The sequence below is a fragment of the Leptodactylus fuscus genome, chromosome 5 (genome assembly GCF_031893055.1).
Source record: "Leptodactylus fuscus isolate aLepFus1 chromosome 5, aLepFus1.hap2, whole genome shotgun sequence".
Classification (NCBI taxonomy): domain Eukaryota; kingdom Metazoa; phylum Chordata; class Amphibia; order Anura; family Leptodactylidae; genus Leptodactylus; species Leptodactylus fuscus.
In genome coordinates, this window is record NC_134269.1 from 196,182,649 (window position 1) to 196,207,212 (window position 24,564).

Sequence of the window (24,564 nt, forward strand, 5' to 3'; positions counted from 1 at the left end):
ACAAAGCAATGAGCACTGCGCTTCCCCTGTCACCGGTTGATGCATTTCTCACTACTGGACAAGTACCTCTAAGGTGCATTGGATTCTAGAAACTGATTGGGGTCTCTTTGGCTCCTCTAGCTGTCCAACAATCTTGTCACACTCCGCCAAGCATTCCTTTTACAGCTTTTGTGGTGCATCCCATAGGCACACCTTTGTTCTACCTCTAAGAAGTCAGCTTCCAGAAAATACCAATAACACTGGCTGCGTGCTGACCTGCACCATTTATAGCGACATGAGCATATACTACAACACGTGACGCAATATCAACATCTCACAATAGATAATATAACAATAAACCATTCTGCACCACATCCAGACAACATATGGGTGGAGAAGAAGTTAACTGGGCGATAAATGGGCACATGTATTTCCTTGGTATCAAAAACTTAGGTTCTCTTTTTGGTGTTCTTTCGGTCTAAGAATTTTTTTCCAATGTCACAAGTCAAAAGTGCAGGTGATAATAGTCAACTTAGTAAAATGTATTTAGGAAAGGAAAATGCTCCTTTCTCCAGTTAGTTCCCTCCTTCCTCCCCTGCACCATCTTTAAATAAACTTCACCTCCGCACTCCAATAAGGAAAAGTGGCTAAAACTTGTAGAAAGATAAGACTGCCACATAAAGGCTTAGGCACCTCTCATCTGTCCGCTCTCTGGATGGACTGCTGAAGTATTGTTTCATCAGTGTCTTCAGATTTTTGCAGGGGGGGAGGGAAAGAGAAAAATTCTAGATAAAGAAGCATTTTTTTTAAATAATATATATTACAATATATTTACTAATATCACCTTGTCTGTTAGTTTATGAAATGTCAAAAAAGTTTTAAAAGCTTAGTTATACCTTAAAGGGATTCTATCCTTAGAATCCCATTTTTTTCTCCCTAACATATAGGAATAGCCTTAAGAAAGCCTATTCTTCTCCTACCTTTAGATGTCTTTTCCGCGCCACCATTCGGTAGAAATTCAGGTTTTGCAAATGAGTTCTCTCGCAACACTGGGGGCGGTCCCCAGCGATCAAACAGCAGTGGGAACAGAACTCTCCAGCTCATTTTCTTCTGGCACACCTCTCCACCTCTTCTTGCGCATGCGCAGTATGCTCGTGTAAGCGGCCACAAGAAATGCACAGTCAGCTCTGTCTGAGGGCTGATGGCAGAGCCGACTGTGCATGCCTGGGATTTAGATCCAGAAGACGCTGGAAGAAGAATCATGGCAGAGGACACAACGGAAAGACGTGCCAGAAGAAGATAAGGCGGCGCTGGAGATTTTTCAAGCAGCACATGGGGACGCCCCCAGTGCTGTAAGAACACTTATTTGCATACCGAAGAAAACCAAGATATCTACCGAATGGCGGCACGGAGAAGACATCTAAATGTAGGAGTAGAATAGCCTTTCTTAAGACTATTCCTATGTGTTAGGGATAAAAAAAAATGGGATGGTCACTAAGAACAAACTCACATTGCCTCGCCTTTCCTGGGCATCTCTGCAACGTCCAGGGTTCCCCTGGCATCATGGTACTTTGACACAGTGTCATGACATCAGCATGCCCCATATGTATAGTAGTATGTGTTCCATTTAGAATAGTGGCATATTTTATTTAGGGGAGTGTCCTTTTGCGCCCCCTATGGGTCCAAGAACTGGTGACAGTTGTTGTCGCTGCACCCCTATACCTACTCCGCCAGTCGAGCCTCCTTGCTCTGCCTTTACTGCCGTCATACCTATAAATGAAGCACCAAAAAAACACATTGATGACTATTTTTCTATATGGATTGCACTTATAGAAATCTTTACCTCTGACTTTAGGACTAAAACCAATAATTTGAGAACTTTAGCATCAAGGTAAATGATCATCATTGCAGAGATTTATATGTATGAACTGCATCAATGATCCCTTCCCCATTTTTTTTCCTTCTATTAATAAGTATTTAATCTTGAAACACTTTAGAAATGTAAAATTCTGGATTTGGGAATATACAGAAAACATAAAATGTTAATATGTGGGAATATATCATATGCAGAATCCTTCTGGATTTAAAAGCAATTACTGCTCATTTTTAATGACTGTCCACAGATCAGTGATTATCATAATATGGAAATGTTTTCTCCTTCTTTGATGTATTATGTGCTGCCTCATTCTTGGGGAATGTAAGTTTGCTAATGATGACAAGTACCGAATCTGAACAGGAGGTGGCAGCAGAACACCTTGGTAAAAATCTCCTTTCTAAACCTGAATTTAAATTTGTCCTAGCCAAGCAAATTCAGGAATATTAAATAGGGAAGGCGTAGAATACATATCCATTACAAGGCTTAGGTGGAGAGTCAGGAGGTCAGTGACAGGGAATGATAATGAAGAAAGTGCATTACTTTCAATAGGACAAGACTAGAGAGCTGTGGGCGATGGTTGGTCGCCCGAACATCATTGTCTTGGCACATACAGTCATCTTAGAATGGTTACCATCAATGTATAAGTGATAGCATTTGTAGAAAAGTTTAGAGTTCCAAAGAATAGTTCAGTCAAGTGTTTGTTGAGTGAAGGGCTTCCTCAACACTTGCTTAATATACGCTAAAATTGTTGCCCCCTGCCCAGGTTTATGATAAGGAGCATCTCCCTGCTGCCCTTGTCCTGGTGTCCTTGTCCTGAACCTTGCTCGATAGGAACTGCTTTGCCCATCTCTAGTTTTGAGAGGTTCTCCCATCTCTAGTTATTACTACTTATTATTTTATCCAGATTTGTGTTTGTCTGAAGCCCAGAAGCAAAATTATTATACTGTAATCACTGTAATAGAGTAAAGGCAGCATCAACATGGGTCAGATGGACTGGGGCACCAGGTGTGCAGAAGAGAAGGGAGTTTGGTCTCTTATCCTGCAGAGGTAAAAAAAAACTCATGGGACAAATGAAAGGCCTTCTGCCATTTGTACCAGCTATGGACGATGGAGTGGGGATTTGTCTCCAGAATGATAAGATATGCCATTGATCGGAGTAGAGGAGTTGCTCAAAAGGGGTCAGGAGTAGAGAAGATTTAGATGACACTTATGGGCTTGGTAAATAGATCCCCACCAGATGAGGGGTGATATCCTGAAGCGTTATATGTAAAGGCTTCAAGCCATCTTGCATTAGAACTTGATAAAAGAGGAGAGGGTCTGTTTGTAGATGTCTGGAAAGAAAGCGTTGAGCCAGGCCTGAGGGAAATCACTATTACCCAAAGGGGGGTAAGGTTCCTTCTTGAGAAGAGGTTCGTGTTGTGCAGATAGTGTCATGAAGTCATGCAAAAACTGTTACGGGAGGGAGGAACAGTAGCATAGTCTTTACCCACACAGACCCAGAGCCCCAAGGGTAGGACATCAAGTGGTACGGAGATTGAAAAATTCACTTTTTTGTACTGTCCTTGAACCTGGGATTGTGGATTGTTGACCCAGTGTACAGTGCACTGCAATAATTCTGTTACGGATCATGCTATCTAAGGGGATAACCTGCCAGACAGTTTACTAACTCCAGCAGTTAGTCCTGGGCAGTGGCGTAACTACCGGGGAAGCAGCGGAGGCAGCTGCCACAGGGCCCGGGACATTAGGGGGCTCGGCGACAGCCGCTGCCGCAGCATATTTGTTTTTTTTAATAGTCCGTTACCGGCTGGAGTTATTCCTATCCTGGCAGGGGCCGGGATCTGTAAGTGACACCATGGGCCCCACAAACATCATTATTATACTCAGGGGTCTTTTCAGACCCCCCAGTATAATGATAAGAGGCCCGGGAGAGGTAAGCGAACATAACAAACAGTGTTACTTACCTCTCCACGCTCCACGAAGGCTTCAGGGACTACTTTTGTGACGTCTCAGATGTCACATGACTGGGGCCTGTGTCCTTATGCGTCGCAATGCAGGCCCCCGGTCAAGGGATAGGTAAGTAACAGTGTTTATGTTTGTATCCCCCTCTTGGTCTTCGACTATTATACTCTGCGGTCTGAAAAGACCCCAGAGTATAATAATTGTTAATGGGTGTCCACAATGGAGCATAATACTGGGTGATGGGGCCACTATGGGGTATAATGCTGTGTGCAGGGGCCAATATGGGGCATAATACTGTGTGATAGGGCCAGTATGGGGCATAATACTGAGTGAAGGGGCCACTATGGGGCATAATACTGTGTGCAGGGGCAACTATGTGGTATAATGCTGTGTGATGGTGCCAGTATGGGGCATAATACTGAGTGAAGGGGCCACTATGGGGTATAATGCTGTGTGCAGGGGCAACTATGGGGCATAATAGGGCAGCAATGCGGGGGGAGGGGGGGTGTTGGTCGGGGTCTTCGGCGTCGGTCAAGGGGGGTCCTTGTCAAAGGTTTGCCACGGGGCCCCGCCATTCCTAGTTACGGCACTGGTCCTGGGTTCTGCTATATTATACAGCCATAATCCAGGAGTGAACAATGACTGATTACAGAAAAGGCCCTAGGCCCTGGGGAATAGGGACGCCATGACAGAGGGGAGGATTAGGGAACGAAAGGGTTAAATATATAGAGAGAAGAGTGGGAAGATTGGAGGTGGAGTCAGAGGTGATTTAAGGAGGGGTAGGGGGAGTCTGAGGTCAGTGTGACAAGTGCAGTGTAGGAAGTGGCCCACCAGCCCGCCCTTGATGTTTTGGTTTGTTTACGGGCAGTTAGCCTGGGGTTGGTGGGGGTTAGAGGCCTAGTGTGCAGTTTTGTAGGACCTCATCTGTGGTATGGGGTTCCTGGTGGGGAGGGTTGAACTCTGGAGTGTCCTCTATTTGGGCTTGGGTCCCTTTGGGGTCTCAGGCTTATGTTCTTACAAATAGTTATAAGGCTTGCCCGAGGTGGGGTTTTGGCACCTGGGCAGATCCTATCCCCACGGTGGGATATGTTGGATGTTAAGTACTTTATAAGGGGTTAATTTGGTACCGTTAGTATGGTTATCATTAGTGGATTGGTATTTATACACCGCCCGGTTTATGGCGGTGTTATTTATACGGTATTTACATGTATGTATTTATGTATTAATAAATTGGTCTGAATAGGCCAAATTAAATACAGTCGGTAGTACGAGTCTTTATCGGGGTTCAGTGGGGGAGTTACCTGGTGATAAGCTGGTTATTGGGTAAGTAATCTGACTGTTAACTATAAGGCAAGCGTGACATTATAGTACAGAGTAATAGAAAGTTAATCTTTAGAATAAAAGTAACTTACATCTACAGAGCCCTGAGTACCTTAACTAGTAGGGCCAGCAGACTACCCCCATAAACAGTGCCAGAAGCAGGGGTGTAACTTGAGGGGGTGCAGAGGGTACAGTAGCCCAGGAGCCTTAGGGGGCCCATAAGCACTGGCATCAGTATTGAGATTGCAGCTTCCATCTGGCCCATAAACCAAGGAGACCCACAGATTACCCTAACCACACTAAGGTGGATTAAACGTCTTAGAACCCGTACCCATCACGATCAAGAATTCGCTGTAGGGATGAGGTAGACAAAAGATTGCACCGGGGCCCACAAGACTTTAGTTACACCACTGGCTAGAAAACATTGAGGTTTCCTTTGGGCCTAAAGTGATATTGGGTTCCTGAAGTTTGTTGGACTTATAGTACTAGAAGAAATCATTCTCAATACCACCATTCATCTATACATAACATATGGAAGTCCACCTTTAATTTCCATGTATTCTCTGTTACTCCATATACACCAAATACATTATCAAGTGTAGTCATCCCAGGACATAGACCCTACAATGATAAAGGACCAGGGAAGGGTCACTCCGATTATTGCTATGTAAAGTCGCATAATATAATCTATACAATTACAGCCATGATACTTTTAAAACAAAATCTTTAATATCATGAACATTTCACATATGACAACAGTGATCACGTGATGTGGGACAGATATCCCCCCTGTTAAAAAAGCACCAGATTTTTTATTAACCTGTTAAATAAAAATACTAATAAATACATACAGTATATTTCCCTGAGTTTCCCACATTCATTGAGAAGGAAAAAAATTTAAAACCATACCACAAAGTTTTTTTTTATCGGAGTGTGAGCCTCTTATGATTCATGGACAGAAGGTGAGTACGGTAAATGGAGAGAAGCCACATGATATACAAAACCTACAAACGTGCAGCACAATATACTGAATGTAAACGTTCGTCATAAGGAAGGCTTGTGAAATGTGTATCGTGGCTCCCAAGAAAGTTTCCTGTGACCAGCAGAATACAAGATGTTCTCGGACAGCTGGAGGGTTTGCAAGGCAAGGCAAGGGGAGGAAAGATCTTGGTAGCCCGCCATCAAGTAATTATTGAAGTGCTGGTTATGGGAGCATTGACAATAACAACATGATATTAGGGATGTAGAACAATATCTAGATGTTAGAATTATTTCATATTCTTCATTTTTATTTTTTTCTGATGGATTCTCTTTTCATAATGGTTGGATTGGTTCATACAACATGAATATACAATACCTGCATTTTATAACTATAGAAAGTGATGCCCAGAAAGACCATAGCAAGATTAAAAGGGTTGAAAAGATTCCGATTGGCGATCAAGTAAATTTCACGATTGCGATCAGAATTCCGATCCCGATCTTTTCCAGCAGGATCGAGGTCAGAGGTTATCTCAAGATCGGCTCAACCCTATTCATGTATATATCATTAATAGGGTTAAGCAATTGGGAAAAATCGGATCCCGATTGGCGATCGAGCAAATTTCATGATCGCGATTGAGATCAGCAGGAAAATGATTGGAAATCAGATTTTAAAATCGGTACTGAAGTCTCAAGATCAGCTCAACCCTATATGAGATTAGAAATCTATGGCTGCCTTCTTCAGGAAAGCGCGCCACATTGGCCGACTTTACAATAGGACTGATGGGCAGTACTGGACACTATCCTGTATCTGTAAGAACGCAGACATTTTATTTCCTAATTTCTATATGTTAAATTGGCATTTTGATGAATATTTACCCAAACCTCAGGAGAACTATAGTAAATGTCAGAGGAAGATGAGGAAATATCTTAAGGTTGATCCTTACACACGGAGCCTCTTTAAGGAGCGTATTATCACCGGCAATATCGTATACACATGGTGAGAAGAACTAACCGACCTGTATTCCTCCAGGACTACAACTCCTATCATCTTGTATCCGTTATAATTTTGCGACAACCAAGTGTCACCTTAATGTAAAATTTTGGTAACTAATCATGTGTTCAATGAGTACGAGTTGTCGTGAGAGATGTATGGATGGGTGTTACATGGCGTGGATGGTGCGTACAGATTACAGTGACTGGACCGTGAAGGAACGTCAAGATTAATATTCTGAGACAGATGCTGATATGTCAGGCAATAGGTAACAGATTTACTGATCTGTTTCAAAAGAATTTCATCTATGCTGAAGTGTTCCTCACTGGATTCAATGAAAGAGGCTCAACCTACACCCCAGCTCTGACCCTGAAAAAATTATCTCTTAATGGTGACCAACACTGACCTGCAGATAAGACATGTTCCTCACTACACAATACAGCTTCCTGCTGCGATGCAAGGACTACATTCACCGTTATACACTGTTTATATACATCATATATTCCATACTAGATACATACAGTATTATACATGGAATACAACTGCGTACCGACATGGCAAAGTTTAACTTGACACTTAATAAAGAGTTAAAGACACTGTTGTAGCAAACTTTAAAGGGGTCAAGTTATGCCGTATACACAGGACTAACTGCAGATCAGTCGGAGTCCAACTCCTGAGACCCCCACTGATCAGTTTAGACCCCACTGATCTGTAGCACTACCATTGAAAGGTGGAAAAAACGCAGTTTTTCCCGCATCGGCCCGCTACATGGTGCCTTATCCTAAAAGTTATTTCTCGGTATGGGCAAGTTATGCCCTGTGCAATGGATAGGGCATAACTTCCAAATCTGAAGGGATCCAACCAACAAGACCCTCACCAAGTGGGGCAATAAGTTTTGTCTGAAAGGAGGGGCGCACGGTAGTCAGGGGAGGGGTGCACATGCTGTCTGACTACCGGGCTCCCTTCCTTTCAGACAAAACTTATTGGTGAGGGTCTTGTTGGTTGGATCCCTACAGATCTGGAAGTTATGGCCTTTCCATTGCATAGGACATAACTTACCTATACTGAGAAATACCTTTAAGGCTAAGGCACCTTGTAGCAGGCCGGGAAAAACTGCATCGGAAACACATGGCGGTTTTTTCCACAGATATCTCCACTGCAAACTTTCTGCTTCAATTATACCTATAGGGAAACCGCCAGCATTTCCAAGAGTAAATTTAGCACATTAAGTGTCAAGTTAAACTTTACACAAATCTTTACATACACCGCTATACTTGTAATCACCCAACATTATCCCAATACATTATAGACTAGACAGATACATATAACAATCAAATCTTCAATATGGTACACGAGGACATACGCTGTGCACTATTGGATGTTCAAACATAACCTATAATACATGTCATAGATACAGTACAACTGGTTTACTGTACACACATCGCGCCTTGTTACCTTGCAGACATCTTCACAATTCACACATACAGTCAACCAATATACCGTAAACAAGACTCTGCAGAAACAGTGTATGTAAGAGATGCCATTTACCATCGTAATCGGAATTTTTGTACATAGATTTATTGAAACTATATTATCTAGAGGTCATGAAAAAATATTACATTCTTTTCTATTAAATCAAAATTCATATATTGCTACTTCAACACAAGGTTTTATCGTCCAGCGAAAAACCTGAGCAGAACCCAAAGTGTCTCCGACCATCTGAATCGTATAGTACTAACCGGTTGCAAGGAAAACACTGTCCCTAGCAAGCAGTTTGGCTTTGGTTTAGTAAATGAATTGATCCCATTCAGGATTGCACATTAGATCAATGCAAGTTTATTTCTTTCTATAAGCATTTAAAGTGCGGTTTTTATTTATTTTATAGGTAATATCGTGTTTAGGACTTAAATATGTCTTACATCGGCATCTTAAAGGGAGTCTGTCTTCACAGAATGATAGGTTGGCAAGATAGAGTTTTCCTCTTGTGAATCGGCGCTTCCATTGCTGAGATATCATATTCTTTGTCAATATGCAAATAGGCACTTTGGAGCAACAACAACACCCTTGTTGCTCCAAAGAGATCATTTACATATTGACAAAAACAGCAATATCTCAGCAATGGAGGCAGCCATTCACAAGGAGAGAATACAGTTTGACGCTAGGTTCACACCCGTGCCTAGGTTTCCTTTCTTCAGATCCACTTGGGGAAAAATGGAAACCTAATACACTTAAAAAGTGGCTACCCACAGAAAACTGCGGATCCCATAGCGTATAAAGGGGTCTGCTGGGTTTCCATCCAGAAAATGCAAAAAAAAAAAAAAGTCCTGCTCTCCACTTTTTAAGTGGGTTCGGGGACAGAAACTCTGAATGGTATATAGGCGCAGGTGTGAACCTAGCCCGATTCAGGTGATCCTAACCTGTTGTCATGCTGATTTAGGGTAACTTCACACGGGGTATTCTGGGCTGGATTTTGAGGCCGTATCTGCCACAAAATCCTGACCAAAAAGACAGCTCCCATTGAAATCAATGGGAGCCGGTCAGTTCCTTTTTCCGGGACCTGTTTGTCTTGGCTCCCGGAAAAAAGAAGCGACATGCTCATTCTTCAGGCGTCATCGCCTCGCGACATCCGCCTGAAGACACTCCCTCCTCCTGACTAGGCCCATTCATTTGGGCCTAATCCGGAGCGGAGTGCGCGACTGTGCACCGGCATCCAGTCGCAGCTACCTGTATTTTAGTCCAGAACTTGTGGCGGACTCCACCTCAGGTTCTTGACCAAAAAATCCCATGTGAACTTACCCTTAGGGTGACAGACTCCCTTTAAGGCCTAGTGCAGCCATAGTAGTAGTGTTGCCATAGCTACCAACTATTTTCTTGTATGGATGTTTACCTGTGCAACAGTAGACGCCGCTTGTATCATGCCAGTTGCTATGGGCAACATCAATGATTTTTTACTATTCACAACGAAGCTATGGACTGTAAACAGCGCTGGGCTTTACTATATGTTTGAAGGTTCATAGATACGATTTATAAAAATATATAGCAGCACTTTTTGTTCACCTATTTGTACTGGCTTTGGTTCTGTTCACACTGACATCTCGACTTCAGCCATCAGTGATTTTAAATGAATGAGACTGATGCTAATGGATGGCAAGAACACTACAGCCATCGTCCTGCCATCGAGGACACCATAACGTCCGACAGAGGGAAAAAACTGCCAATGTGAACAAAGCCGAATTTAAAAAGTAATGCATCTACTTATTGAGCAATGTGCAGTTCTATCATATTTTCAAGGTACTAAAAAGCGTCTTACAGTGAATGGCGATAATAATCTAGATATTAAATTTAAAAATTCTAAAAAAATAAATTAAAAATAAACACACAGTTGTGCAAAACCCACCATTAGTAAACCAATCTGGACAATTACTGTACAATTGCATGAAATTTTCTATGCCTTATTTTGAGTATTTGGGGAAGGAAGCCGACCACACATTCCCTACATGTTCTTCATTAGAGGTATATTTTCACGTTTTGTGTTTTTTCACACGTTACAGGCAGGATTTCAAGTATTGATCTCTATCGTGCCACAAAAGCAAAGCTAAAAATAAATGTCAAAGCGTAATGTTATAAAATATTCTATATAGGATATTTTGTTGTTCATGGCAGCTCAAATCAAGAATATTTTCAGAAAATTTTGTCACAATGGAAACTGGCATTGCTGATATGCAGGGAGATAAACATTTAATTCATTTGGCACGTACATTTGGCATAAAGGAATGAGATCCAAGACTGTTGCTGCCGGACCGCCATACAAAACACGGCCTAATATAAGAAGAATATTTCACCAAGACGGGTCCTCTTTATACTAGTGCATCTTTATGATGTCAACACTAGGGGGCGCAAATTCATCCAATAAATAAATAGTACCAAGCACAGTAGAGCGCTCCATACCTGAAGACCCAAACTCTAACTTGGACTGAAGGGACAGCCATGGGCCACACACCCGCCCATTGTATATGACAAACTTCTTTGAGGTCCTTTAGGGGTTGTCCCCTTGTGGTCCTCAGTGAGGGTCCCAGAATTCAGGTCCTTATCGTCTATCCTGTGGATAGCATATAAGTGTTGTTTCCAAGGACAACATATAAATGGCTGGTACAAATTAAAGGAAACCTGTCCCGGGACGAATTCGGATTTTATTTCTAAATTAACGGATGATTCTGGAACGTGAGATAAATTGTTAAAATAAGTAAGACAAATGAATGAGAACGTGATTCATGTCACTGGACTTTGAGCAGATTCCTTGCACGGACTACTGTCATTACTCGCAGCCATCATCTGGCTATGGATTATGGGATTGGTGGCTCATTGTTAGCTGTAACCTACGTGTAATGCAAAATGACAAATGGCTCATTGGTAAAACATTTTAAACTGTAAACTTGTGATACAGATAGTCATACACGATCCCGAAAAGGCTCCATGTTGCATCGACCGAGCAGAAACTTGGGCAGAAAGCAGTGCAATTCTAATGTCTGCCAGCAGCTCATCATGTTGGGGAACTAGAGTATATCTGTACAGTCCATGTAGAGAGGTCCACAGATACCGATACTTAATTTTCCTTCACACACAAAGTCTGTATTGCACCAGTCACCTAAATTTATCAAATTAGATTCTAGTGTATATAACAACTTCACAGTTGAGAAGATGGAGGCAGCGTTGACCTCTTTTTTTCCCAATATGGGTTACGCAGCAGCTGAACAATATCAGGAGATAATATGTAACCTCCCAATAACATCTGTCACTAAACAGTGACCGTACTAATAGACCTGCGATGGTTAGATCTGCTGAAGTCTTCTGTGTTGTCTCTTAAGAGATCTGTAACCACTTTAGATGGTGCCACAGACCGTGGAAGAGGTGCTCTTGGATTATCCACATCTCTGGGAGTATTGTAACTGCTGTCCCCGTGACTTGGCGAACAAACATTGTGAAGCACTCTCTCCGGAGTGGCAGGTAAACCATTTGCGGAGTTTATGCTGGAGTTGTGAAGGTTGGAAATCGTTTCGTTCTTACGCTTGTCCCTCCATTCCTGTATCCGGAACTCTCTTTCATCTTTGCTCAGTTTATCCAACTTGTGAGCTTCTGTTGTAGGGGCTACGCCACATGTCCCTCGTAGGGCTTTGATGAAATACCTGTTCAATAAGATACAAACATTTACGCTGAGTATATGATGTGCCGGACTCCTGCGCCAAATCATAATGACAGAAATTTTATTGAGATTTTCAGGAAATTGATGGCTAACCTGGAACCCCCAAAAGAACAGAGAGACTGGAGAACTCTTAAATCCCTATAGAAATTCCATATACACTAATCCTTGAATGATAAGAAAAAACATAAAAGAGAACCTTACGTGTCCTTGGAGACTGGCGGTAGTATATACCGCTAGAAAACTGACAGTACATTGAATTCAGCGTCAGCTTTGGTGGTACGTGCTCGGACGCCGTAGATATTGGTGCCATTAGTTTTAGCACTGACATCCCTCCACTGACTGCCATAGTAAAGATGAGGTTCAGTGGCGTAACTACCGCCATAGCAGCAGAGGCAGCTGTCACAGGGCCCGGGATATTAGGGGCCTAGTGACAGCCGCTACTGCTGCTATCATTATACTCGGGAGTCTTTTTGGACCCCCGAGTATAATTATTGGCGGACCGGGAGAGGTAAGAAACATAAAAAACACTGTTACTTACCTCTCCACGATCCTGCCAGGCCTCCTTCCTAGTTGACTGACGTCTCTGACATCACATGAACCTGGCCTGCGTCCTGGGTCATGTGACGTCCGACGTCATTGACGAGGGACGGCAGCGGAGAAGACAGCGTAGGAGCCAGGGACAGGTAAGAAACAGTAGTTTTTTTATGTTTTTATTCCCCCTGGTCTCCGACTATTATACTCTGGGGTCTGAAAAGACCCCAGAGTATAATAATTGTTTATGGGTGTCCACTATGGGACATAATACTGTGTGCAGGGGCCACTATTGGGGATAATACTGTGTGCAGGGGCCACTATGGGACATAATACTGTGTGCAAGGGCCACTATTGGGGATAATACTGTGTGCAGGGGCCACTATGGGACATAATACTGTGTGCAGGGGCCACTATTGGGGATAATACTGTGTGCAGGGGCCACTATTGGGGATAATACTGTGTGCAGGGGCCACTATGGGACATAATACTGTGTGCAGGGGCCACTATGGGGGATAATACTGTGTGCAGAGGTCACTATGGGGGATAATACTGTGTGCAGGGGCCACTATGGGGGATAATACTGTGTGAAGGGGCCACTAAGGGGCATAATAGAATGCGCAGGAATGCGTAGGAGTGGGTCGGTCTTCGGTGTCGGTCGGGGGGGGGGGGCATGTCAAAAGTTCGCCACGGGGCCTCGCCATTCCTAGTTACTCCACTGATGAGGTTGGTTGGGTTGTTTCTTCCAGCCCAGCAATGACTCTAGGCTATAAGGCCCTCCATTCTGACAGTGGAGGGATATCGATGCCAATAAATGCTGATCTCTGAGGACAGGAAAGGTCCTCATTAAAGAGAACATCAAAAATTATATTAATGCATAAACCACAACTACAATAGAGCAAAAACATACAGTAAAACCACCAGAACCTAAACCTACACGATTCAGCAAATTAATGAAGGTGATAAAGGTCCCTTTTCATGTGTTTGCCCTTTCTCTTTTCTGACCACTTTTCCAATGTCCTCTCTGTCTTATGACTCATGTTCTTGTCAACTACTTGGAGCTTGTAAGGTCACAACAAATAGATTAATGTAAATATACTCACCGTGGCAGGAGGGCAAGAATTGTCGTAAAAAGACAGACAAAATAGAAAGCAGGGTCTGACATCTGCTTTTCCATGATCCAGTATGGAGATGGCACTTCACAAGAAACACATATGGCACTGTATGCCAACGCAACAATAAAATAGGCCACTATGCTTCCAATCATAGTGACCCAATGTACTATGGTCTGTAATAAAAACAAGACGTGATCATTGATATATACTGAAACTGTATGTGGTTAATAGTAGTAAATCACAGGATGTTAGCTTGTTCAATGAAGCCAGGTCTGTGGTTTCCATTAAAAGTAGGACAATAGGACACTATATACATAAGACATTTTTATATGGTGGTCTATGACAAAGGAAAGGTGATCTTAGTGATCTTTCAACCTCACATGGCCTTATACTATTAGTTTTGCCCCCTAAATTCCTTTAAGAGAAAAAAGTTTAATGTATATTTTTAGATTTCTCTTACTAGAGCCCTGTCCTCTCCACATTGGATGGGTTTAGAGAGTAGGATAAAGAACGTATAAACATATATACACACATATCCATCTGATATGGGTCATTGACCTGACAAAGCAGTTTTGTTGATACCCAAAACACATTATCAAAGATAATGGAGCAGTGGTGGTTTAGTTGTGTCTTCACAACCATCCAAGGTGAACAGCCGATCTTAAGACCTAAACGTTATTTTGGGGTCACCTTACGTACAGTTGAAGGTTCTGCACTTTCTGATGATTTTTTGCGTAGATTCATGTTTCCGAACCCAGTGTTGAAAAGAGCAGTGTCCCAATGTAAAATCTCTACGTGGTACAAACAGGGTATTGGATTTTGTCAGCAGTGGAATAAACATCAATGTTGGCATTGACTGAAATACACTGGCTGGTGGCTCGATGTTTACTTCACTAGTCTCTTATTTCCCAACAGAAATCTTTCTCATTACTAATTATAGGAAACAAAAAGAGGAAAACAAGCGCTACATCAAACTTACCCAATTCTTAATCTCAATAGCAAGATGGAAGAGTATAGTAAAGAGGGCCGAAGTGTTCACGGGAACGCCAAATGAAAAAAGATCAATCCCAGATTTATAGTATGTCTAGAAAAGAAGCAAACGTGCAAAAAGAATTTGTTAATTGTGGCAAGTAAAAAGAAAATTGTACACGTTATATATCTTATATATCTATATTCAAGTATATATATAGTATAGGAGCCAACCAATGTAGCCCTTGCAAAGTTTCTTCCACCCTAAATGGTGGAAGGCATTGTGGTCAGTACTTGAACAAACCCACTATACTTACTTTCTATTGGACATCCTAAGTGACTTTACAGTGTGTACAGTAAGTAGTCAACACGCCTATGGCACCACTTAGGTTGCAGTCACACTAGCGTTCAGTAACCGTTCGGGGACTCCATCCCCCATTCCTCTTTAAATATGTGAAGAGATAAGTTCTGCAAGTAGGACTTTACTCTCCACCGATTTCAGGTGGAAACCCAACGGACCCCATTAAAGTCTATGTAACTGCTTTGTAAGTGGATAGAGTTTCTGTTTTTTGGGTACCCACAAGGACAAAAAACTGAGACCCGAATACTAGTATGAACCAAGGCATAGCCAACACCCATTGATATCTATACCTCCAGGAACACACATGCATAATTATAGGTTCATGTACATCCATGCTGGAGGTATAGCCTTGTGTAGGTGTTTCCTTCCCATGTAGAACGTATATACCTCTATACCTTTAGCAATACCCATAAGCAGATACACCTTTGTAAATACTTTGTATACATATATCTATATACATATACCGTATACATCTCCAAAACAAATCTGATAACACCCATTCGTAATATGGCGATACCTCATGAGAACATATGGTCTGAGTTTATAAAAATGTTCACTTAGTATCCTGGTAGGACTGTTCCAATAAGAGGATTTCTTATATGTCCCAAACAAAGAATATCCTCCAGTTTTCATCCATTGATTTACTTCATATATTCTTTTAGCTTTGACTGACTCCATCCATTCTTTCAGCCATCCACAGACACGAACCACACCATGGGCCAAACATAAGTAAGACAATAAGTACTTACCAGAAAAGGAACAAAGAAGCAGATAAGGCTTTGATAGAAGGCGTCCAGAATAGCTATCCAAAATGTAGACATCTTGTATGACTATAATAGGAAACATACAAGAAACATTACACTAAAAATCACTAAAAATGAACATTAATTCATAGTTACATAGTAGATGAGGTTGGATGAAGACATCAGACCATCAAGTCCAACTTATAACCCTACAATCCCCTACAGTGTTGATCCAGAGGAAGGCCAAAAAAAACCCATGAGGCTCATGCCAATTTCCCCATTTCAGGGGAAAAAATTCCTTCCCAACTTCAATCTGGCATCCAGGGCATCTTAACCCATTTATGTCTAGAGTTCCATTATTGGAACGGCAACCTAATAGCACACAACTCAAAAATTTCAAACTCCGGCATAAATGGGTTAATTCTGTTTATTAAGTGGAGGCGTAACTTGAAGATATGTAACAGGGTTCACACCTAAAATTGTCATTTATAATACTGGTGACTTGTGAGGCAGGAGGAGCTTTGGGCTTTAGGGCCTGGGTATGACAGCTACCTCTAAAACTACGCCCTTGTTATCAAAGAGTATGATGGACACATTTATAGAACTTGACGTTTGGAACCATTTACTACTAGATATGTAAGAGGATCTGTCTGTGGCTTATGTGTGGACATTGGATAGTATGAAGACTATAGGGAAATAGAGTGGAAGGGTGACTATTTTGTATCATTTATGAAATACATTTAATATACTAAAAACATTTTCCGACAAGTCACTCAAAGTCTATATGTTGCTACTTGATATCTCCGAAAAAGTATATAATTTATTCAATTAAATATTAACACGGTTGTTCAAATAGAGAACAAAAGCAATTTGCCTGGCTATGTAAAATTAATCTGCTTCTTCAGGGATAGTATTTGCCAAAGGTAATCAGAACGAAAGGAAAATATCATCATTCTGACAGCCTCGGATGTGCATTAAAACTGGAGCTTTATTAAACGTTGACATAGCGTACCTCAGACCGCTGACCACTTTTGTAAAGCTCGGGCAGACTCATAAGTGTTTCTGCTGATACATCCTTGTCCATTATTCCAAAGACAAGTGGAGGCACAGATGTGAAGAAGAGATTGAAGAATATCAACTGCCAATAGTCAATCATGGTGGTACCGGAGAAACCACAGAAGAACTGGAACCAGAACAGGAGGTTGACGTAAGCCTGGCCAAAAGAAAACGCAACAGTATTTAATAGATGCAAGTACGAAAAAGTAGAAAAAAATTTTTGGAAGAAACATGGTGAATTTGAATGGTAGCTATTGTTCTAATATATACATGTTCCTTCTGCTACACATCCACATCGTCTGCAAAGACCAACTTTTGATCATCATAGTACCGTATACACTCGAGTATAAGCCAACAAGAATATAAGCCGAGGCCCCTAATTTTACCACAAAAACTGGGAAAACTTATTGACTCGAGTATAAGCCTAGGTGTGTGTGGGGGGGGGGGGGGAGATGCAGCAACTACTAGAAAATTTCAAAAATTAAAATGGTCGGAATTTTTGGGTGCAGTAGATGCCCGGAAAGGGGAAGGGGAGGGGAGGGGGTGTTTTGGTTGTCTGTCTGCCCCTTCCCTGAGCTTGAGGACTGTTTCCCCACCACCACCACCACTTGGAATTCAGCCTGGCTGAATATAGGGTATCTGCAGTGCTCCTATTAACCCCTTCCTGACGGAACAGGAGCACTGCAGATACCTTATATTCAGTAGACCGGGCACTTTCAGACACAGGGATACCCAATGTGTTTGTGTTTCACAGTAATTTTCTACTTTTGTATGTATTCTAGGGAAAGGAGTGATTTAGAACTTGTTTTTAATATTTTTTGTAAAGCTTCTTTTTTCCCCCACTATTTTATGTGAGATTCTTTGCTGACTCGAGTATAAGCCGAGGGGGGCTTCTTCAGCACAAAAACTGTGCTGAAAAATTTGGCTTATACTTGAGTATATACGGTAAGTTATATAACACTTTTAAGGCAGGTGAGACTTTGAGGCTTCTATGGGATTAACCTAGTCTTCTCCAGAAGCCACAAGGTGGGTCCAATATAAAGAATAACTTACCATGTGGCTACAAGAGCAAGCAGAGCTACCAAAAGATGAGATAACTTCCAACAAAGCCAATAGGACATTGGGGGCTTATAATATCCGAGTCTTTTCTGACACAACATTTGGACTTCTTTGAATGGCACTCTGTTGGCGCCTTTCGGGCGCCAAACCAGTGGTAATAAGCTATGGCCAGCTGTTATTACCAATGACCTGTAGTATTACATGGCACTCATTCATGTGCTATCTGAGAGCGAGATATGATAAAGGCAGAAAAGATGAGCTCTTTGAGAGAAGTTTATATAATTTATAGTAGGATTTCTCAGTAAAAAGCAAAATATATCTTGACTGGACTCCAAGGAGAGACAGTGGGAGTCCTTCTTACTCCTCCCACACACAGTGATTGACAGCTCTTCCTGGATCAGTGTGTATATATAGAAGGCTGTAAGTCATCCAATGTAGGTGACATAACCAGGACTCTCATTGTCTGTCTAGGAGTCTGGTGTGAATTTAATTTTGCTCCAAATCACTTAAACTTAGATATAAGAGGTCGACTCCATCGTATGTAGCCCATATTTAGGGCAGTAGAAATAAACTGACAGTTCAGTCCCTAAAGAGGACCTTTCATGTCCTCCTGCACTTGCGGTTTTATATTCCGCTAGAAAGCCAACAGTTGCTGAATTCAGTGCACTGTTGGCTGTCCTGTTATGTGCCCGGGTCTAGAGATATCGGTGCTGTTAGTTTGGGCACCAAACTCTGCCCACCATCAGAAGGGCGTTCCTGACAGTCTAGCTGGGCTGTGAGGAACACCCCTCCTGACAGTACTCGTCCATAGCTTTGTACTGGTTGGGGGCATTCCTCATAGCTCAACGTTATCACTGGGCGGTAAGGAACGCCCCCCTCTGACAGTACAGGGCTATGGATGAATATAGTCAGTGTGCGTTCCTCATAGCCCAGACAGATTGTCAGGATTGCTCTTCTGACCGTGGGGAGAGATCAGTGCCAAAACTAACAGCATGTAACGGGAAAGGCGACAGTGCACTCAATTCAGTCTAGTGGTATATAACACCGTATCTGCAGGAGGACATGAAAGGTCTTCTTTAATGGCAGACGCCAGTCCGTCCACTGCTGTGGCCCCCAGCAGGAGGACTAAATGTGCTAATGTCCAAATGAGCTAAACAGACAATACTCTCCTTCTTTGGTATTTTGATTCCACCCACCTACATTGTGGGAAACCATTTATCTTGTGGGTTCCAATACCGAAAGGTCTTCTACTAAAACTAAATTCATAACCAGGACTCAGTAGCGACTGAGAAGAATTGATCTCAGTTCTGCAGATCCATTATCCCAGTAGAAGAATCCCATTCATTTATAAACATGATTAACGTATTCATAAGTTAATGGGCAGGATAGTGGCGCTTTTATGTTGGTGGCAAGCCTTTTAGATTAATGAGTTTGTCTTCTATTGAGCGGTAATAATACCGGAAGGAGAAAAAACGGTTTAAAGATTTTACTTGGCTTTAAGTCTTTATCCCTCATTAAATATGAAATATGTCTTTATTTTGACTTGCGTTTCTTTTTCATTTTTTTTGCTTTGAATCTAAAGATGTCGGAGTTTTATCTGGGTGCAACTCATTTATTCAAATTAGGTTCATTTTCAGTAATCACATCATTTGCATTATTAAACTTGAACCAAAAAAAAAAAAAAAATTAAAAAAAGTGCTTAATTTGATCTTCGGCAGAATTTTTTTTTTTTTTTAGAAAAAATGGTTGCCAGGACAACTAAAAGCTAATATAATTTTGTGTTACATCTTCACAGATTTTCTTACATTAGCATTGTCTGAGACTATCACCATCATAAATTATGCGTTGTGTATGCAAATGGTTAGCACTAATTTAATTTGATGGATGCCATAATCAATTTCTGACTATACATAGATTACTCATAAAAGGAGCTCTCAAAAAAAATAAAAAAATAAATAAAAATCATCTTTCGTTGCTCGAGACAGCTGTACATCACTTTCATACAGGTGTCTCTGTCCCGTATTTCCTATTCCAGGACTACAACGTTACGTTACTGTCAAAACACGGGAGGGGATAGGTTTCGATCACAGACAAAACTAAGAAATTCTCCATTTTTACAGTATAAGGGGGAGTTCACACGGAGTAACGTGCCGCGTGATGTGGCACATATATGGCGTGTGAGACTTTGAGCGCTGTATACGCTCCCATTGATTTCAAAGTGTCACATGCCGTATACGTGCCACATCACGCAGCACGTTACTCCGTGTGAACTCCCCCTAAAACATAAATAGACGCGTCCATAGAATATGATAAAGCTCTGGGGAGGTCACAGAAGTAGCAGAGGGTCCCCATGCAAGGATTGGATATGGGCTGTTTGCTCTTCAATGACTATCTATAGATTACCACTCTTATGCCTCACTGAGAATTCACCAGTTGTTAGGAACAGTGGATTTCTTTAGCATGTTCCTTGTTAATTTAACAGGCAAAAGAAAGCTTCTTTAGGCTGGAGCCCCACTTTGCGGAAACGCAGCTTTTTTTGTTGCAGATTTTGCTGCGTTTTTTTTTTTTGAGCCAAAGCCAGGAGTGGATTGAGCAGAAGGTAGAAGTATAAGAACTTCCTATATATTTTCCATTCCTTTTGTAACCATTCTGGGCTTTGGCTCCAAAAACCACAACAAAATCTGCAACAAAAAAAGCTGCATTACTGCAACATGGGACCTCAGCCTTAAGATGGCGATACCCCCTTTATCTAGTAGGTCCCTAGGCAGTTGCCCAGGTTGTGCACACGCAGTTTACAATAAGAATTATTTCTGCTCTACAAATTTTTCAGTTTTTATGGCCTAAGATTATTATATTTAAAAATCACAATGGTCTTTCCTGAACCATCGTAACTTCTTTCAACTCACAATTGATCTTACAGGTACTGTAATACCGAAACAGTCTCTAAGCGCCTCTCTGAAGTATAGAGCAATGTCAGGGGATAATCATACACATCAGGGAGAGTGTGTGCCTACATAGGCAGTACGGAGACTTACAAGTCATTCCTGCTCCGCTAGGGATTCTGGGTAAAAAATATGCAAATCTTTCTCCAGGATGTAATTAGGAGAACAGTGCAAGGAAGTGAGGAAGGCCCAATAGGCTGAAACAGCGCTGTCCATAGCTGGGAATCTGTTCCTTTTGGAATAGAAATACTAATTTGGCAATTAAATCCGCATCATGATTAATTAGACTTTTTAACTGAGTTATGCATGATGTTAAGGATGCTGCCCTCTAGAGTGCACTGTTCTCCTAATTACATCCTGGAGAATAGATTTGCATATTTTGTACAGAGCAATGTCATATATATTGTCCTACTCTGTTACTTGGCCAGTCTCCATTTTATTTTTGGCATGGAATGTATGGAATTTTTACAGTAACAGCCATAACACATCTTCATCATATAGAATAAAACATACCACATTTTTATAGAAGAAGTAGATGACCATTTTCGCCAGTCGAGTATAGCACCAGTGACCGTGGACAAGTAACAGTTTCTTCAGATGCTTGAAACGAGATATGGCGAAGTCACTTGACATAACAGCCTGGAGAGACAAGGAGATATTTTATGTCCATAAGTAAGTCAGAACTGAGGATAAATATGAAAATCAACATTTAGGCTTAGGCCTGGTTCACATCTGTGTTTGGTATTCTGTTCAGGAAGTTCACATGGAGACTCCTATGAACGCAATACCAAACGCATTGGCAAGCAGTGAATTTATGAAAGCACACGGACCCCATAGACTATAATGGGGTCCGTGTGTTTTCCGTGCGGTGTCCGCACAAATCATGCAGAGAGGAAAGTACTTCATGATCTACTTTCCTCTCCACATGACTTGGAGAGGAAGCCATCACATACAGGGCCTGGTATTCGAGGGACCCAAAGACCCCATACCACATAAGAGGTCATCAGTATCATGAATGGCACATGGTATGTGAGGGTTGTTACACATGCCCATGTGGAAATGAAGAAGAATGCTTGTGTGTAACCCTGTTGACCTTAGTAATATTATTCTCTGTGGGTCCATAGATCCAGTTACTGTAATGTTCCATATGGATAATAGTTCAATAACAGAAAGAAACCGAGATTATGTGGATAAAAAGCAATATTAGTACAATTGGTCATCCATGAAATAGGTGCAGAAACCAGTAGAGAATGTACAATGGACGATTCTACGGCCTAGGGATTTACCTGCATGCCTTCTTGGCCAGAAATCCCAATCCCAATATCTGCGCACTGAATCATGCTGACGTCATTGGCACCGTCACCTAAGAAGGATTTGGAAAAATAATGCAGTTAGAGGTCTTCTTAAGCAGTATTTTACACCTGAGACATTCTTATTGAGGTATACAATATCTAGTGATGGATTATTGTAATGATATAAGTTATCATAACTACTAACATGGCGCAGCTTCAATGGAGGCTTTTGCTATTTTTTACTTAAAGTATATAAAGTTTAGGAAGGACTGCATTTACTTATAACAAAACGGTTAGCGTTACCTATAGCGAGTGTCATGACATTCAGCTTGTCTCGCACCAGTTTGACCACCATACTTTTCTGCAGAGGTGTAGCACGACAGCACAGGACAGAGCGACAATACTTAGTCAATTCCAAAAATTTGGCCTCTAAGCCGCCTTGAAAGATAACACTCAATGTAATCCCATCAATCACCAGTCCGACCTCAGGGCGAGGTATTGTTGCTTCACAAGCATCTTCTGTCTTTTGTCTTTGAAAGAAAAACCTCTTCTTTTTCTTAGGGGAAAACTTTTTGACTTCTTCAAGAGTGCAGTCCAAGATAGACTCACAGGTTTCCTGTGACACCAAATACAAAAGGCACAATTATGTGAAGTTGGAAAAAAAAGTTGAATTTATGAACGGCCACTCCATGGTCAACGTTACTACTACACCTAGGGCTGTCACCGTAAGAGATTCCACTTATAATCGGTAGAGAGAAAAGTCTTCCAAAGAGGAAATCGGTGGAAACCCACTATAGTCGATGGAATCTACGGGTAACCACTTTTTAAGCAGATAGGGTCTCAGTCTTTCAGGTACCCAAGTGGACCCAAGTAACGGTGACCTGGTAAACCTAGTGTTACACTATCAAGTTGCAAAAAACAGCTTTATGGTACATTACAGTGATCACAAACCTAAGTATTTGAATATGGGTGTAGTTTTGGCGCATCAAGCTGTTACAACGTGGAAACGTACCATAAGTCTCATGGGGTACAACAGAATTGGCAGTGCAGATGAAGCGCCGCTCACTGTACAGCTGTAAATCTGAGCTTTTGTTTTGTTTTTCCCCTTGGACTTCGAATACACCTTGTATCATATCAGTGAATTATCACAGCTCTCAACAATAAAAATGTGATGACGTCAATTGACATCTGTACCAACAACTCCCTTAACAATTGGCCCGAAGCATAAAATATCATTACATCGAAAAGGTGAGGCATGCCTGAGTCGCGCCCAAGTTTGTCAAGCACTTTGTGTCTTCCAGTTATCGCTATTTATTTAAGCTGTTGGCCACAGGACTCTTGCATGTCCGCACCTAGGTGTTTGCAAGGGATACTTTCCAGAGATCTGTGGGTGTCACTTATGTATTTAAGAACATGCACTATGCTGAGGATTGGGCTGTGCTCTGCTAAACTTGTAAAGGTTACAGTAGGTACTCATAAAAGTAAGAGGAAAAATATATTCTCAGCCTTCATAGTCAGAAATTTGCTGTGGTGGGGTCTAGGAGTTAAAGGAGTCGCTCAGATCCAAAATGTCTCCCAATCCAGTAATAATTCAGTTTAGGGGCCTGTCATAGGACACCAACATATCTTCATAGCCACAAACCAATATAGCAAGGTGCATATTTTAGCCTGCAGATGCACCAAAGCAGGGCCTGATTTGTCAGACTTGCCTTCAGAAAGTTGCAAGTGATCTGTCTCGTCTTTGGACTCTATAAGACAAGAGTGACTATTCAACTTCTGCACTATCATGGCTTCATATGCCTAAAGACAACCAGATTATGGGGATAATGTCACTCCCTAAGGAGAGACCACCTTCTCAGACATGCGGAGTCTTTCCTAAAGCCATTTTAGCTCAACTAGGGGGATTATGGGAAAATCTGAAAATCTGTTTCCCAAGATGTAAATAGGGAAACAGTGCCTCTGTTTGCTGCCCTCTAGGGGTAGCTCCTTTGAATATCATGCCCAACTTTCCAACAAGCCTTTGCTGCAATGATGCAGGATTTTGCCAAGTCAGTATCCCAGCTGTGGACAGCGCTGTTTTGATCTGGCTGGATCTCCTCAGCACTGCGTAGGGAAAACTGACTTGGCAGACAACCAATGAAGCACTTGCAGGCTGACTTGCCTATCCATAAAAGATAATTATCTCTGCAA

The 24,564-nt window shown here is 41.7% G+C and overlaps 1 protein-coding gene across 1 annotated transcript in view; it reads right to left on the reverse strand.

Moving 5' to 3' along the window:
* Positions 1 to 11,349: 11,349 nt before the first annotated feature.
* Positions 11,350 to 24,564, reverse strand: part of ATP10B (ATPase phospholipid transporting 10B (putative)) — a 78,171-nt gene continuing 64,956 nt past the window's right edge. The window contains exons 14-21 of the mRNA XM_075275004.1: positions 22,678 to 22,990; positions 22,369 to 22,445; positions 21,596 to 21,721; positions 17,038 to 17,238; positions 16,032 to 16,112; positions 14,932 to 15,036; positions 13,941 to 14,125; positions 11,350 to 12,289 (exon numbers count right to left, since the gene is read on the reverse strand). Coding sequence (XP_075131105.1) covers positions 11,902 to 12,289; positions 13,941 to 14,125; positions 14,932 to 15,036; positions 16,032 to 16,112; positions 17,038 to 17,238; positions 21,596 to 21,721; positions 22,369 to 22,445; positions 22,678 to 22,990 — 1,476 coding nt within the window. The 3' untranslated portion in view covers positions 11,350 to 11,901. The remainder of the gene's footprint in view (positions 12,290 to 13,940; positions 14,126 to 14,931; positions 15,037 to 16,031; positions 16,113 to 17,037; positions 17,239 to 21,595; positions 21,722 to 22,368; positions 22,446 to 22,677; positions 22,991 to 24,564) is intronic.